Source organism: Harpia harpyja, chromosome 11 (assembly GCF_026419915.1).
Source record: "Harpia harpyja isolate bHarHar1 chromosome 11, bHarHar1 primary haplotype, whole genome shotgun sequence".
Taxonomy (NCBI): domain Eukaryota; kingdom Metazoa; phylum Chordata; class Aves; order Accipitriformes; family Accipitridae; genus Harpia; species Harpia harpyja.
Window position 1 is genome coordinate 43,273,484 of NC_068950.1, and position 18,050 is coordinate 43,291,533.

At 38.3% G+C, this 18,050-nt stretch overlaps 2 protein-coding genes across 4 annotated transcripts in view; one reads left to right on the forward strand and one right to left on the reverse strand.

Annotated features, from left to right (window-relative positions):
• The window catches only part of ITGB3BP (integrin subunit beta 3 binding protein), a 36,272-nt gene extending 27,701 nt beyond the window's left edge, over nucleotides 1-8,571 (reverse strand). Inside the window, exons 1-2 of one of the 2 annotated variants that reach the window (XM_052800957.1) lie at nucleotides 8,463-8,571; nucleotides 4,402-4,444 (exon numbers count right to left, since the gene is read on the reverse strand). In XM_052800957.1, coding sequence (XP_052656917.1) covers nucleotides 4,402-4,444; nucleotides 8,463-8,467 — 48 coding nt within the window. In that variant the 5' untranslated portion in view covers nucleotides 8,468-8,571. Of the gene's footprint in view, nucleotides 1-4,401; nucleotides 4,445-7,676; nucleotides 7,783-8,462 lie in introns of those variants that run through there. The other variant, XM_052800956.1, reaches the window with a different exon arrangement.
• Nucleotides 8,572-8,816: 245 nt separating this feature from the next.
• The window catches only part of EFCAB7 (EF-hand calcium binding domain 7), a 30,650-nt gene continuing 21,416 nt past the window's right edge, over nucleotides 8,817-18,050 (forward strand). The window contains exons 1-3 of one of the 2 annotated variants that reach the window (XM_052800431.1): nucleotides 8,817-9,052; nucleotides 11,323-11,510; nucleotides 15,684-15,895. In XM_052800431.1, coding sequence (XP_052656391.1) covers nucleotides 11,324-11,510; nucleotides 15,684-15,895 — 399 coding nt within the window. In that variant the 5' untranslated portion in view covers nucleotides 8,817-9,052; nucleotide 11,323. Of the gene's footprint in view, nucleotides 9,053-11,322; nucleotides 11,511-15,295; nucleotides 15,417-15,683; nucleotides 15,896-18,050 lie in introns of those variants that run through there. The other variant, XM_052800432.1, reaches the window with a different exon arrangement.

Below are 18,050 nucleotides of genomic sequence, written 5' to 3' on the forward strand. Positions count from 1 at the left end.
AACCAGCTGATCCAATAATTAAACAAAAGATCTGGAAGGTACACCATATAGCAAGCTGGAAAACACAGCTTCAGAATGGGAGCTTTCCCATTCTTACCTACCTCTCATTTCAAGGAGAAAAAGTCAGCAGGCATGTGAACTACTGCTTCCAAAAAAGACTAGCCACCTCTAAAGAGGAGAATGCAAGTAGTGAGTGCACAACTGATTTCACGTATTAACATCTGTCACACAAAGATTAAAGGGACATTTTGGGCAAAACCACTTTTTCCAGTCCCTTTCAAAATTTTCTCAAGGACTTAAAGAAGGGCTGTCTAAATGCAGTGAAACAGACACTTTTTTCCCTATGGTTTAGTGATTTTTTTTCTCTTGGAAACATAGTATCATTTAAGCCAATACCACAGAAAAACAGAGTAAGAGATTTCTTGATTTTTTTACTTTGTTACAATTCTGGGGCTTTGAGTTTGAGGAGCAAATTCATTTATTTCTACTTTTGCAACTGTATCAAGCAAAGGAATGACTCATCCACTTCCCAAACAACCAGCCTTTTCTACCAACTTGAGTCTCATCCCATCTGTAACACTCTCATTTTTCTTCATGTCACTCATAACAGTCACTCAATTTCATACAGTATTTTTTCATTGGAAGCTTTATTGTACATGATTATTCTGTAATCTCTTTAAGTTCCATTTATTAATGTTAGAAAAAGTATAATAGGCAAGCATACTGCAGTCTTTCAATACCATGAATGAAATAGGCGAGGATCTGGGGCTTATAGTCATTAAAGAATGCACAGTACATAAGCCAAGTTGGGCAAAAAAAGAAAAAAAAAAAAAAAAAAAAAGGTCAGACAACCTGATATTTGCACTTTGGTAACTGACATTTCCACTGCAATTTCAAATTAATAACTCATTTACTCCGTTTTCATACTTAATCATATGTTGTCCTGTTTTGCTGGAATAAGACCCTCACACTACTGTTTTTCAAACCAGATTAAACAAAGGGCATACAAATCTTCAAGTCCAGTAAGGATTCCTTAGCACGGGAATCTCCTGCGTGCTCTGGGAAAAGGGTCTGCTGGGGACATGGTTGAGAGCAAAGGCAGTCTGAGTCCGGAGCATGGTACAGAATGGAAGGACAACTCTGAGAAAGCCAGAACCTCATAGGTTTAAGGTCTCACGAATATCCCTTGGAAAATTTAACTACAGCAATTTTAGATCTCAAAAGGTGTGTACAGGTGGCAAAAGCGGTATTTTTAAGGCCAATAATCAGGTGCACCAGGTAACGTGTGTGAAAGCCACAAGGTCATATCAGGATGCAAGTCCTATCAGATCACAAAGCTACATATACAAAGGTGATTTAAAGCCTCTACAATCCAGCAGGAATCTGGGACCTGGGAAAAGGCTACATTTCATTACCGAGTAAATTAATGATAGAAAACATTAATGTTCATATAATTAATCTTAAATTGTTGAGGAGTTATACAGAAACTTCTTCTAAAAAGTATACATTTACAGAGGCCATAAATATAAAACTAGGACTACAAGCTGTACCTAGAAGTAAAATGGACAATTATGTAACCCTCAGAAGTTTTCTTCTCAATTCCAGACAGTTAGCAGTTGATTTAAATATCCTGAAGCACAGTACTCCTATTTTTCACACCTACATGGATACGCATACTCTTGTTATCTGTATGAATGAGTGTTTTTATTACAGCTTCTACTATGTTCTTGACTTCACCAAAATTTCAGGATGAGTTCTAGAAGTTAATGTGTCGTATAAAAGGTAAGTCTCCATTATTGGCTTTCAGTTTTCCATACTGCAATATTACTAAATTCCTCTTGATTATATAAAAGTATAAAGAATGTTCAATATCCCCTCTAAAAAGAATACAGCATATTCTTATACCCCTTTCCTGCTCTTCACTACTGAACTCCTATTAAAATATCCTGATCTTTTAATCGCCTTCATTTGAAGACATTTCTTGTGCCACTTGTACTACAGCCTATGTTCACACTTATTTTCTTCCACAGAATGATACATGTTCAAAGTGTAATTTCTGCAATTATACTTTAAAACAGAGTGACAGTACCTTCAATTCTAATTCAGGTGAAGACAAAATACTGATTTATGCAATGGCATCATACTTCCAGTGCTACTTGCTATTCTATTTCTGATGTATCTTACTGCGCTTCTACACAAAGCTGCAGTTTTGATGTTTTTCTTCTCCTACTCTGCCTTGAGTGCTAACCCTTAATTTAGAACCTAACAGTGTTAGTATTGGTCATCAGTAATATGACTTACACGGTATTTCAAAAGATTTAATTTGCTGCCCTCTCACCTACCTTTCTTATAGCTCCTGGATGTTACTTTGTCTTGCTTTAGTCTTGAATACCCCTAAATAATTTCACATCAGCCATATATACTCTTTTTGCAGTCTATCTGTATTTAAACAATACCTGGTGGAAATCTTCAGTCTGTTGTCACTAATATTTTGCCACATTCAAGCAGGTTAAAGAAATATTTCATTTGAAGATGATTTGAAACATTAATTACAGTAAAGTAGCAATGCCACTTTAGGCATTTAAATGTCATCAAATCTCTTTTGTAACAGGGCAAGTCTTCAATCTGCTTACACTTTCAGGATATTTTTCCTGCTTCAACAGCAGTCTGCTCAGCCACCATATTTCTGGATATGAGCTGAGACTCCTTTGAGCAGCTACCTGAAAAAAGTTACTGTAGTACTTCAAAAGACAGTATTTGGCAGTAAGAATTTCTCTTCCAGGAAGAAGAGTCTTAGTCCAGTTACACAATTTTTAAATGATACCATACTAACATTACAAAATCTAAAAATACTTATTTCTGATCTGGTTAGTTCAGGCACCCTTTGGGTAGTCTGACCATCAGGTGGAATGAGGGCCTCCTGAATAACAGGAAAGAAATTGTAGAAAACAGCAATGGATGCGGCAGAGCTAAAACAGATACTTCATGCAAGCCGTGTGTATTTATTACCTTACATTCCTTCCTACCTTCTATAATGTTATTTAATTATGGTACACTTTAAATCTTTGACATGTATCTGTCTGTTAGAGGCACCGTATGACCTAAAAATCATAGTGTAAACCTACATTACTGAGATTCCAGTAAAAGTTTTTATCATTCACATGGGCTTTTGTTAAGCTTTTTGCTGCACAAGAACCTGCACGCAGGTAACCATCAAGTAACTCTTTCTTTTTATCTTATGGGGAGGGGGCAGGGAAGGAATAGCTTTAAGACAGAAAAAGGATTCCATGTAATTTCAGCTGGACCACTCATCTACAAAAACGTTACTACAGCCCAAGAAACAGATGCAAAATTACAGTCACAGCTGCATTCTGAGCAGAACAAGTTGGGTAATGGTACACTAAGCTGCTAATTAAATTGCTAATGATTTTTTTTAGTGCCACTGCGGTATTTTGCCACCTTTGTTTAAATTAAGAAAAAAAAGTATCTAGAAAATTTTTAAAATTGCAAATTTCTATTTTGCTAAATACCAGTGAGACCTCCAAGTATGTGCTGCATATAAACAAATCTCTTCAAAATGACACAGACATGGAGATTTATTGGGAGCTTGTTTGCTGACCAGCTATTTCTCTGTATGTACTTTTCCAAAATTTTCCTTCTTTTAAACACTGCCATCCTCACAAGCTCCTCTGTATTAATGTCTGCAGCAACACCCACTGTTGGTAGGAGCAGATAATAAACTGACATATGTCATGACATGCTGGTACTGGGAGTATACTATAGCTGCATTTACAAAAAATAATAGCAACAGTACAATTTTATTTTTATTGTGATAACTGTGGTGAAATTTATTGCAGTGTTAGTAGTTTATTGTTTCATTATGCCAGATTAGCTGAGGGAGGCAATTATATCCTTGACATGAAAATGCCTTTAATGTTTTCATTTCAATTTTGCAGTTTATAATATGCAGATTATAGCATTATCATAATTCCATATTGTTACATGTACAATTACATGGCAGAACATTTGCTTCCAGGATAATGGAGCTAATTTCTAATAAATGATTTCACCAAGGATCTTAACTCATTCAGCTCTTGGGTAAATAGTGATGGCAATTAAAATATGCATATTTCCCCATTATTTTCAAGTGATTCATGCAGATGTACATTACTTAAAGCCAGGCAGTTCTATGACAAATGGAATACAATAAATTTTTTACTAATATTTTCAGCAGTAATTTTTTGCCTCATTAAGATTTTTCTAGACAACATCCAATCTGTAACAATATAAATGCAACTCTAATGAAATATGTTTATACACTCATATGTGTGCATATACAGATATATATACACATACATACATATACAGCCCAGATGATTCCATACACCAAAAAACACTTACATTATCTTTTTTAACAGTGTCCAACTTTAATGCTCTCTTAACTCTGCAAGAGAAAAATATGGACAAGTTTCATGGTCATTAGACACAAAGATTTCTGGTAGTAAGGTCTATAACCTGTAATTTTAGAGACATTTTCCTTTCTCTTGTTTCACATTTTTTACACTACACAAGAAAACTAATCTCATCCAAAGCAAATACAATAACTGATTAAAATACTGTGTAACGAAAATGTTGCTTATTTAGAAGGACAAAGTGTTTGCATAAGAAAATCCAATTCTCCATTTTATACTAGAGATAAAAATCAAGACACTGAAGTGAAATCGTACTGTATATTTGTCTCTTTCTCAAAGACCATAAACAATGAAAAAATGCAAAAGCATTATCATTTACATACCTTCTGAGCAAGGGTTGAAATTATTTTGCCATTAGTAGAAATAATGTATTAGGCATTTAAAACACAGGTACAGCCAAGGTGAAAAAAGTAGTTCTTCCCATCATTTTAGCTCTTAACATGATTCAGTGCTACCAGACTATGACTTAACTGGGGAACAGATGCTCTATGTCTTTACAGGTCCCCAAACCATAAGAAACTATTTTCTAGTCTTCTTCACTATACTGATTCAGGAACATGCCAAGCTCTCTCTGCAAAATCTGCTCTGCTGAACTGGATGCCCAGCTGTTAATGGCAACGCTAGAAGAGGAAAGCTGAATATTTATAATACTTTATATCGTACAGCTGTCTTCTAAAGAGCAGTCATCAAAATTTTATTGAATGCAGACTAAATGCTCAAAGGAAAGAAAGGTCAACATAAATTAAGACTATTTTTCCCACAGACAATTGAAACTTTTAAAGCACATTCCTAAATCTTAACAATAGTTTAAAGCATTATATAAAAAAAAAAAAAGAGGAAAAAAAATTAAAATCATTTTATAAGAACAGTCCCCAAGAAACATAAATGTTATATCAAATTAAACAAGATTTAGAAAATACATCATATTTCAAGAATTTAGTTCACAGTTTTCATCTTGGAAAAGAGTGTTTTGACTTGTAAGCAATTAAGATGACCACATTCCAAACATAGCCTTTTAAAATTTTTGTTACTATTCCAAAACTGTAAATTAAAGTATTGGAAAAATAGAACGAAAACACATCTTTAAAATATATCTCAGGCAACAGTCTTATACGAGTACTGTTTTACAACTATCTCTTTTACAAAAAGGGGAAGAGAAGTATCCTATCTTAAAAAAGCCAAGTAAACAGGTAACATTTAAATTAAAAAAGTGTGTGAACTTCTTGCCAACGGGCAGTCAAAGCTGTAACAGTTTGATGGAATTCTTTACAATGTATTTCTTTTTTAAATAGAAACCCATATTGCTTAAGGAATGCAGACTCCATTACATCTTCCACCCCAGTGGCAGCAGAGAAACATTATATTTATTAATACATCTACTCTGAAAGGATGCTCTAGGGGCCAATGCATTTGCATGTTATACTAAGGCATGTTATGATGGAAGTTTTTATGATGGACTTCAAAAGAAGCTGGAAGCCAAAGTAAAGCAGAATCTGAACTCAACATAGCTGTAGGATGAAGATAAATAAGAAACTACATGAAAATCCCACTGAATTATAAACAATTAGAAAATTTCTTAGAGAGAAAATTGTGGACTGGTCAAGACTATGTTCTTTAAAGCCTGTCAAGTACTGTGTGCAGCAATAGAGCTGCAGACAGCCCAAATTTCTCTCTGCTGGCCTGCAAAACCCCTGCAAACACCCTGAGCTATGGCAGTGAAGAGGCAGCCTCATTCCAGGCAAGCACTTCAACGTTGGAAGGAGCTGCACGGATACAATTTTGGCTTCAGGAGCTCAACTTTGCCTCACTTTTCCCAATCCATCCTACCCAGCAGCCTGGTTTGCTTGTGGACTTGTTTTTAGTGATTGTCTTTCCCATGCCACAATATGAGAAGGTAAATCTCTGGCAACTGTGATTCACTCAAAATAAGTTAAAATTTGTGCAATTAGTCTACACACAGTCCCTGGCTAGGACCACTGAAACAAAATTCATCCAGACACCTAATGTGCAGACCCAGTTGGCCAAAGTGTCTTCTCTCAGATCTTTCAAAAGATAAGCACGGAGAAAAACCAATACATGCATCTAGGTGCAAACAAAATTCCTAAAGTATTTTAGGAAACACCATGGAAGTGCACAAGCTTTAGTTTGGTTTAGGCTGGAAAAGCCTTGCTGTGGCTATGGAGTAGAATCAAATGTCAGAGTGTGAACAAGAAAAGGAGATAGAAGAATGTGGCATATGTGATGACAGTACATAATAACTTATTTACCTGAGTTTCCTACCCTTGAATTGGTTCAAAATTCCCTGAGAGGGCTTAATTTATTTTCTTAACTATGCAGAGTATGGTGGCACACGTTTATAGCTAGCTGTATAACCTGCAATGATTATTTTGCCCATAATATTTATCAGGTTAAAGAACTACATATTACTTCTATAGCATATTGTTCATCTATCATTCCAGGTCATACTGTCAGTTCCTTGCTAATACTGGGAGACCTTTACTCACTTGAATAGTGCTTTGATGAAACCACTTCTTGGCTTAACAGGAACTGCTTAACAGTGAAAGTCTGGGTATGCAATTTAACTTTCAATAAAGAAATGGGGGTTTTATATTGTTTTTAATTCCACATACACTTAAACTTTCCTTCATTATTCATTTATGAATGAATGCAACGGTACCAGTCACGTACAGATTTAATGCACAAAAAAGAACATACAGAATCAGGGACTTGATTATATTATTTCATTAAAAATACCCTAGAGAGTATTGTAGTGCATTTTGAAGCCATTTCAGTTAGCTTCCTCTTAGGTTTCTGCTTTCACTGGGGGAAAAAAGAAAACACCTCTATGCTATTTACATATCGCTTCATCTTCAAAACTTGCCAGCAAAAATGTCTTATTAATTGTAAAAGCAGAAAGAATACACGATCATTTTCTATGTTCAGCTTACATGGTAGTTAAACTCGGTGTGCAACCAGTGAGAAACAGACTTAAACACCAAAAAAATCAAAGCTTGTGGACTGATGTTTCCTTTGTATTACTACTGTCTGGCATGATTACTTCAACCAGTGGTCAGGAGAAAGACTGGCAGAAGTTGGAACCTATGGTAGCTCTAACATAAGTTATCTTTGAAATCGCATAAGAAGCCGTAAACTGGGACAGTATCCCAAGCTTATATTTAGGCAGCATAAGTCTTATGGCCTCACCTTACTGCTGCAGTTAGCAACATCCTCCACGTTTTCTTTACTGTTCTTCAGAAGCCCCCAATTAGCAAATATACACAAGAATAGCATCAGACTGACATAACTACTGCTCAATAAATTGCAAAGAATAGAACATGAACGGGATTTATTCCCATTGGAGGCAATGCGAAGAGACACAGCCTGATGGAAGATGGACCTTACCGCCGCAGGCCTGCAACACCTTCCCACAGCAGCCCGCAGCACTAAACCCAGGTGCCAAACTCCGCGCAACCCATCCACGACATGGCTCCTCTCCCTCTTCCACCTCCTACCACGCAGCCTCGTGAGGCGTGAGGCGGCCGTGGAAGCCGGGAACAGACACATAACGTACAGAACGTTCTACCCATGCCGGTGGGCATCGCCCGCCCGACATCCGTCAGGATGAAGGCTCTGCCCCAAGGAGCCACCATCTTAAATTATTTCCCGGTGGCATCCAACAACGGGAAGCCAGAGCTAGAAACAAAACCCGCCCTTCCCCACGCTAACGGCGTGCTCCTCCCCTCTCCGGGATCACCCGAGGAGCACATTTCTCCTCAGGGAAAAATCTCGCCGCCGTGTAGGAAGCCCGCAGGCCGCTGGGGAGAACCGCTCCGCCTCACAGCGTTCCCACACGGGCCCTCGCTCCATCGGCCGCCCGCCCCGCTCCTCCACTCCGCTCCGCCGGCTCCCGGGCCCGCCTTCAGGGGCCGCCCCGCTGCCGAGAAGCGGCTCCTAGAACCGACCTTATCCGCTCCGCCGCCCGATACCTACGACATCGCGGACAGCCGCAGCCGTTCCCGCCGCCTTTGTAGATCTCCCGCCGCCGTGCACCGGCCAAACGCCGCCGGCTGGAAACGGTGCTGAGAGGGGGGGGACGCGGCCCCGGCAGGGCGGGCCGAGCCGAGCCGAGGGCGGCGGGGGAGGCCGCGCCCGTCAGGCCTGAGGGGAGAGGGGTCGGCTCGCCGGGCCCCGCTGCCTCCGCGCTCGGTGCCGGGCAACGGTAGGAGCCGGGCCCGGGGCAGGTTTGGGCGGGAGGTGGTGGGTGGCGAAACCCGGCCCCTCAGGGCTGCTGGGGACGCCGGGCAGGGCGGGAGAGTTGCTTCCTATCTGAGGGGCTGGGGGAAGGGGCTTGTTAATGTCTTTTATGGGAGGGTGGATGGTGAGTTTTTGCCCAGGAAGACCCCTGCGCCCACCGGAGCGCAATGGAGTGAGATTGATGTGGTAAAAGAGTTTCCTCGTTTCAGGTGAGCGAGGCCTGGGCTCGGAAGCTTAAGGAGAAACAGCAGCAGCGGGAAGCTTCCCCGCCGGTGTGTTCGCTGTGAATGGAGGTGAACCTCGGTCGTGGACCCGCGACGAGAAAGGTCGGTATTGCCGGGAAGGGTATGACTTAATTCCTGGTTGGAAGACGGTTTTTATTTGTTAGAATCGTAGCAACTAAAATTGAAAGCAATAGTTAGGCTGCGTTGTCCTCCCACTTCAGCCAAGGCCGGATTGCTCCCTTCTGTCTATTTTGTCTAAAGTGTCATTTGCCCGGTAAAAATTTAACAACCTAAGCTATGGGGCTGCTGGCAGTGCTGCCACTAAGCTATTGCTCACTGGATTTCTGAGCAATGTATTGGCAGCACCTCTCGGCAGAACTGTGGCCCACGTAAGAAATATCTTGGTAATGGGAAGTCTAAGGAGTATAAACGAGAGTTCACATTTTATAAACTAGTTACTGGAAAATTAACATTTATTCTTCTTTTCCTCCTTGACTTTAACCCACTTCCATTTTGTGTGTGTAACACTGGTGCTTAATTATAGTGACACCCGTTTGCAGTAACCAGACTGTATCACAGTGTCCCTATGGGGTCCTTCTAATGCCAGTGTAATATTAAAGTGTCAGGCAGGCGGTCTGTGTATTATAAATAGGGTACTTCATCCATGATAAGCGATTATTATCTTTCTTTCCCAAGTGTAAAAGACCTATATAACTCAACAAGGTGCGAGTGATTTAGGCCTCCTGAGTAAAAGTCCAATGAGTCCTGAAGGGGACCCTATGATGTCGTTGTCTTGTTGCTGAACTTGAGATATTCCATTTATTATACTAGAATATATTTTCTGAAGTCAACATTGGGTAAAATAATATGAGAGGCTGTTAGACCAACAGTACAACACGATTTAGTGTCCCGCTGCGATGGCCTTCTAAAAACCTTAATCACCCTTGGTAAAAGCAGAAAGCTGCTGTTAAAGTTTGCTGGCCGTTGGTGAGCAAACAGCATTAGTTACTGCTTTGAATCGTTTTAGCAATTTAGAAAAAATGCATTTTGTATTCTTTTTTTCCATTCATTTACAATTATATGGGTAGTGTTCTCGTACTTAAAAGGCCTAAGTTGCGCCAAGTTTTATGCACAATCTTAGCTTCATGCTTATTTATTTCTATTAATTATATTTAGATAACTCTTAAAAGTAGAATTGTGTGCTTAACTTCACATACTTGAAGGATTAAGGGTTACAATTTTGACCAATTTTGCTATTAGCAAATTAGTATGTTTTATTGAGTTGTAACTGTAAAAACAGAAAACAAAAGCCCATTCTGGTATGGGTTGGCACCAGAAAAAAAGCATGTAATCAATTTAATAATTATTATATCCCTTTTTTAACACCGAGTGTTGTATGGTGTTTATGACATTACACAGTGTCTCTGCCCAGTTTTCCAGCTAAATCAGTCTTGGAAATATGAAAGTCAGTTTTTGAGTGAGGGAGGAAATCCTGACAAATATGCAGTTCAATATAGACATGCTCACATGTAGTTTTCACTGGAGGACAAAGGGGGCTTTTACTCTGCTGTTGACACCAAGAAATATAATAGAGAATCCAACATGTTGTGAGCCAGTCGTGATCATGCAGCCACAGAGCTCTCTCCAATGACATAAGCGCTGCATCTATTCTTGATAATATTTACTTTGTTGTTGTTGTTTGGTGAAAAAGTCTTTTAAATAATTCTGTGCCTCTCACACCTGTGGCCATGTTTAAATTGGCATTTTTTTCCTAAAAACACTCCACCTTTGCTACTGCTGGTGAGCTGTAGCAACAATAAGAGCGGCACTGGCAGCAAAACAGTGGTAGGTATCATATGTTCATTAATTTACCATTTGGACACATCATGCTAGGCATAGACAGCGGTAGGAAACTCATCAGAGCCAACAAGTGCGCTTCTGTACAAATTGTCCCATTGTTTCTGTCATTAGGAGAATTTAGCTAGTGTGGCAAGAGTAGAAATGCTAGCGGAAATGTGTAGTAAGGAGAAGTCCTAGTGGTTTATTTCTAAACATGGATAGCTATGGTTTGTATCACAGATAACTTGAAAATTTGTTTTTATGCTTTCAAATAACATGATTATATAACCATTGTCATATCAAATGTCTGAAATTAAAATAAAATACAATAAAATGAAACTTTGTTTGTGGATCTCATGGTGCTTACCTACAAGCGTAGATAAGTATTTCCCAACCGAGATTTCGAGAATGGAAAACATATGACCCAGATGTTAGGATAATTTGTGCTAGTCTGTGTTTCAGAGGACAAAGCAGAGGTGTTATTAAACAGGCAAGACAGTAACAAATTCTAACTGTAATTGTATTCTTCACAGAATGGCCAGCAGTCCTGAGAATAACGCATCCCCCTCCATTCAGAAAGTCATGCGCTTGGAAAGTTCCCAAGGAAAGAAGTCCCAGCATGCAGAAGAAGCGATCTTTTATAAGAACTGCCGAGCAGCTTATCTAACCGTTTTCAAAAGCAGTTTAGAAAATATTAAATCAAAAGAACAACTCAGTTTAGGTAACGACTAGGTTTTTTTTCCCCCTAACTGTTGAGTGTGATGATTACAGTGGGTAGTTTACAAACAGCAGTCAGCAATTCAGTAGTGAGAGTATTCTAATACATAAACTCAGTAACTGTTTTAAGGAATTTACAGTAGTTTTAGGTAGGGTTCAGATTTCAAGTGTTGATGGCTGTATCTTTGAAGACATATTAATCATTTACCTGTTATAAATTATGTCACATAGTGATTTTTCAAAGTTTATAGAAACTACCATTCCTCAAAGTTTTTCATTTTCCTCAAATCCTTAATCTTTGTTACTAGGTGTTGGATGACTCGTGGAAGTGGGAATAGTGTACAGAGCTTTTCATCTGTAAATCACCAGTATGAATGGGCAAAAGTCAATATTGGGTGACAGCTTACAGGGGACCTAAGTGAGTTGTTTAACAACACCAAATTTGGTGGTAGCATTGTTGCTTACTTGAGGTGGGCCTAGGTCCTGCTTTTTGATTACGACATTTCTGCAGTAAATTTTTCCCTATCCCTGACAGATGATTGAGTTGGTCTCAGTTCAGCTTATAGTGGGCAATTGCCCTGGCACAGAAAATTGCCATGATAACTGGCATTAATTGGCATAGAGATTTGCAGACTTATATGACAGGTTGTTACTGGGTGCATGGATATGGTAATTTACCCCTAAAGATAGTCTCACAGATCAGTTCTAAGCCACTTTGAGTAATATGTGAAAATATTGCCTTTCCTCTACCAACTTTATGTGATCAAATGGACTGTTTCAGACACTGGTGTTTCATAAGAATTCTTACTCTTATTTTACTTAAACTCTCACTGAATTATAATGTTCCCATAGACTAAAATCAAGTTTTCATTTTTTCATCCATATTATATTTGTGTATAAGTGGTACTGCTGTCAGCAGTACAACAGGAAAAAAAAATCTCTGAATGCTTCAGCTGTACTAAATAAAGGTGTTAGTAGATACTGAAAGCTGTGGAGCTTAACAACATTTGTTTTGAAAACCTATGGAATTTCAAAGTGCCTTGTACGGAATTATTAGGAAGGTTACAAAAGTTTACCTCAAAAATGATAGTTAGGGCTGTGTATTGGAAATTGATTTCTTTATAATATATCTTAGTGACCAAGTAAGATAAGACTGAGTAACAACCTGTTTCAGCTGTGAAGTAGGTTTCACTATCCCAGATAAAATTTCTCAAGCAAATATAATACCAACTTTGCTCTCTCTTGGAGTTGTAGGATTGTGTACTATGTCTTGCCATGTTTGGGGTTTTTGTTTCTTTTTTTGTTTTGTTTTGTTTTTCTCTTTCTTAGAGCATTTTTGTCCTTTCGTGAAGAAGTTTAGTCATGGTTGTATATAATAGCGTGGGCTTGTGTTGGGAAACTCATGAAAGTGTCTTTCAGTCCTATTTTCTACCTGGAGTTTCATGACGTGAAAATCTTAGCTTGCTTTATTGGAAAAAATGTTTCCAGCTCACATGGTTGACAAAGAAAACATGAGAACATAAACCTTCAGTTAGATAAAGAGAACCAAAATGTATCATTAAAAAAATAATTTTTATTTTGTGGTTTTGGGGTACAGCTCAGAATACACTTGGGATTGGTGGTAGTACAGTTTGTTTTCTTGAGTCGTTGTCATAGATTATGATGCCAGTAAAAGGTATGTGTGTTATGGCATTGCGGTTGTTTGTAATAAAAAAAAAAACATGCAACGGCTAAAGGCAAAAACATGCTAAGGTATCAAATAATTTATTTATAATTCTAGTGACTGTATTTTTTTTTTTCATACGTGAGGAAATGTTTCTCACTAATGGCTGCATTGCCCATGCCTAAAATATGTGAGGTCTCCATGTGGAAACCACCACTATAAAAGCTGAATGTACTTCTCTGTTGCACTGATTGTTTGTAGCTTCTTTCCCTACACCAGTACATGAAATTCTACCCATTAGCAAGCACATTCTTTCAGCATGTGACTTAGTGTTATCCAGGCTTTCTCAGCTGTAATAAAAGTGCCTTTATAACATCCTAATGATAGTTTTGGATAATCTGGATTTTAAGATAGGAGTGGTGTGAACAAATGTAATCTCTTTTATATATGCTTTGGCTTTCATCTCTATCCATATGCCACTTTGCTACATAGCAAGTGTTTGGGCATTTTGGTTTCAAGGTCAACTCAGAAAGGGCAATTAGTTGCTCAGGATCCCAGTCTTTTCAGAGATATTTAAGAACTTCTTTTAAAATTTGTTAGCATTGAGAGTTATTATAGACTTATATTGCATCTTAAGTAAATTCTGGCATTTATCAAATGAGTGGTGCCAGTGTTTAAGCATCTCTTGCTGCATGATCTTTGGCTAATATTCTCAACTGTAAAATATTCACTTAGAGATTGGCCCTGCAAAATTTTATTTGTAGGAGTTTTACTTATTCATGGATAGTAGCTGTGTTGTAATATTACTTAAGGTATTTAGCAGAATCAGTCTGGAAAGAAGTATAAATAAAAGGTGCAGTCTAATTGAACTTTCAAAAATACAAACTTGGGAGGCATGTAGGGTATGGCAAGTGCTGATCTCCCTGGATATATAAAAATACAAAATTGTTGCATATTTGAAGGATACTCTGTTAAATGTGAGTGAATACTGTGCTATATTGACATTCCAGGGAACTAGGCTATCCATGTGAACAAACACACAGAGTAACTGCCCTTCTTTGGCTGACCTTGACATTGAAATCCTTCAACAATTGCTATGTGCCCAAGCCTTGCATGGATAAAGATGTAAGCTTTGCTGTATTCTCCTGACTCTGCTTGTAGAGGTGACAGGGCAGAAATCTTTATTTAGTCCTTGGCATTCAACTGGAGATTAGCAACAAAGGTGACTGTTTTTGTTTGTTTGTTTTTATGGTGACACAGTTGCCTGCTGAGAATTGTAACGATGCCACCACCTCATTTCACAGATGCTACTGAACTGCTCTCAGCCAGTATAGACTTGGTCATTGGTCAGCTGGCTAAAAGTCAAGCTGCCAGCCTAGGTAGAGATGAAGGATCTCTTGTGTTTCCCTAAAAAAACTTGATTATATGGGAAGATATAAAAACATCCCTCCAGTTTCAGATAGACTGTGCATTTTAATTTAATTTCAGTTTAATGTAATACCTTCTTCACCCTGGAAACTGATGAAAAGATGTTTTCAGTAAAGGCTTTTAAGAGGCTAACTAGATCCAGCAAATTCATTTTAAAGAATGCCAGGTGTAGCAGCAGCGGGACTGATTGCATGCGTGGTATTGGCTGTTGGCCTTAACAATGTATGTCTGTTGGTATCATTTTTCCTTTACATTTGAAATTCATGTTGCATAATTTGAATTGATAAGTTCAAATGTATAGATGTGACATAAAATATTGTTTAAGATAAATTCTATGCTAGATCTCAGCTCTTGGCAAAGTGGAAAGACTTATGTGGATCTCAGTAGAAACAGGATCTAATAATGTGCAAGCTTACAGATAAGAGGTTCTTGATATTAAGGCAGGGGACGTAGACACTGGGCTGAATTTTACACCTGTCTTTTGAGGAGACTGTCTTTGAATTCATGGATATTTTGCTTATTTAATAGCTTGAACCCATTAACTTTCTTTAAGGAAGACATCCCGTTGAGTTTAGTAGAGCAGTGCATATGAGTAAGTGGAAGCTGCAGATCAGAGCCTTTAAGCAAAATAATTCCTGTGATATTGTTGTGTTGTAAAAAGTCACAGGCTGCTCTCTGGTTTCTTCCTTTTTCTGTAGAAGAAAGTGGGTGTGATTCGCAGCAGTGCGGCATATTCATATCTGTGCTGGATCATAGTTCGCAAGGGATGATCTAGGATGCCAGGCACTGCCTCTTTGATGACTCCTTTCAAAAGAATATGTGAGTGAGCTCATCTGTCCCTCAGGCTGCTTGAACCTCTCTGGTACAAACCACAGAATTCAAGGCCACGGAAGGTCACAGTCAGTCTGTATCAGTAGAGTACAGGATTAAGACTATAAGCAAAACTGTCCTTTAGACCTGCTTTTCCCTTGGATTGATTTGGCTTAAAAAAAAAGTCTGAACATGGAAAGTGATTAAAGGATGTTTTGAAAAAACTCCTTCGCTGGCAGCTGGAACATATAGTTAATATTATGTTTTATTGTTCAGTACTTCAACAGGCTGGCAGAAATCCATGTCAGAAGACAGTTAATAAATATTGGACTTCACAAACAACTACACTGAATTTTGATGATTTTTGTACTATTTTAAAAAAAGAAAAACCAGCTACAAAAACTGAACTGCTCGAAGCATTTGGAAAAATAGACACAGATAATACTGGATATATTTTACATGATGAACTTTATAAAATTCTTACAACAGTAAGTATCAGTAGAAACTTAATTATCCATCTTTAACCATTAGTAGAGATTCTGGAAATTAAACAGGAAAACTATTCTGAACGTGTGAACACATATTCCTCACCAAAAGAATCAATAACTGATTCACGTTTTTGGGTTTTTTTTTGTTTTGTTTCTTTTTTAATTTTATGTCTAATTGTCTGTGGTTATCTGATCTTTCTTTCAGTTTTTCCCCTTACAGTCTTGCGGTTGCTAACCTGTCTGTTCCTTTCAGCAATTGTGCCTTGAAGGTAGAAGCTGGCAGAAAAAATATTTCTCTCATTTTCACAGAATGCTTTGTTGAAACTCTCTATCAATACTGCAGTGGAGCAACAGAAGAGGAAGCACATGTCTCTCCCTTGGTTCAGTTAGTGCAAATCCCTCTATTCTCTACAGAGCCCCTCTGCGGCCCTTTGGGGTTTTGAACTTTTACCAAGAGAATTAATGACATACCTTTGCTGTTCTCCCCTCACAAGTTGTTGTCTATGTATGTTCAGATACAAAGTTAAAAAATAATATTTTTGTTATACATAAAACATTAAGGTCAGTGCTTTATTTTTATCACAGCTATGATGTTCTGTCATGCCAGTGACTTCACTGGATCTTATAGTTCATTGGGGTCTTAAAGTAGTGCTAGGGTAGGTCAATACTTTGGTTAGAGATTATGCATTATCAACCCAAAGCATGCAAATGTCATAAGGCTTACCTGTACATGTCATTTAATATGGCTTAAAATAATGACATTAAAAAATATCTGGAAGTTCTTATTTAGCTGCTGAACTGCCCCCATATTTTTAGGTTTCATTGTATAATCTCAAAGGATAGAAAAGAATTTTTTTAAAATAACAGCTGAGATTTTTATGATGATATGAGATTGTAGGAGGTAGAACTTTAAAGACAACATTAGCAAGAGTATGTTAGAATGACGAGTGTTGATAAGATTAAAATCCAGGTCCTCTGAGGATCTGCAAAGCAAGCAAACAAAACCCCTGAAACAGAATGGTCTTCCAAGTTGGTGTAGAGCTGATGCTCTGACTTTAAGCTAATTGATATACATCACAGATGATTACAATGATTTTCTTTCTCTGTTCTGTCAGGTTTTTTGCTCTGTGCAGCCAACCCCGCCCCCCCCCCGCCTTCATTGTAAAAGCCAATCGTCTTGCACAGCACAAACACTAGGGAGCAGCAACAATTAAAACCAGACTGGCAGTAGAATTCTAGTAGAGTTCTCAAAAGTGAGAATAAAACAATTTCAAGGAAATGTAGAGGAGAGCAAACTGGGACAGAAGGATCAAACAATTTACATACTATATTTGTTGTGGTTGACCCAATAAAACAAAATTATTTGTATACTTCAAACATTGTGGCAGAACCTTCAATCCTCATTCTGTATGAACAAAAAGATATAGTTGCAATGGTAAGGAAATATTCTATATATAACAAAAGATAGAAATAACAGACGTTGAGTGCTACTGTAGTTATGCCATGAAGGGCTACAAACTCTGTATTGTTATATAAAGTCAGGGCATTGCTTTATATAGACCCAGACTGAAGAACTTACTAGATGTGCCTGCAGTAGCAACTGGTGCTGTTCAAAGAGGGGAGGATCAGGATTTGATTTATTGCAATCCACTGTGGCTCTGGGACCATATGTCCACATCACATGTTTACCAACAATGAAGTTCGTGTTAGTTTTCAGTCCCAAGTTTTACACCGTGCACCTATAGCTGAAAAGTGTGAAGTAGATTTCTGTACAGCAATCGCATATTGCTGTGTCATTGCTAACAGCCCTGTGCATCTGTGTAGAGGAAATTGCTGGAGGACCTTGTGGAAGACATGCTTTCTTCCTGAGAGATGTACCTTATGTCCACATTACAAGTGGGGCACTCCAGATGGTGTTCTGACATGCAATTCAGACTTGGTTCCAAAAGGAGGGAAATTGCTCTGGCTTCACACTAATGATTCCAAGTAGAGAAAGGTGCAAGGCAAATTAATGCCTGGAATAACTCTTCTAGTGAACTAAATTGCAGGTGTAGACTGGTATAACAGGATAGCTCAAGTAAATAAGTGAAACTAACCATTATGAAGTTAACTCTTAGTTGTTAGTGTGCTACAATATAAGTAAGAATGACTGAGA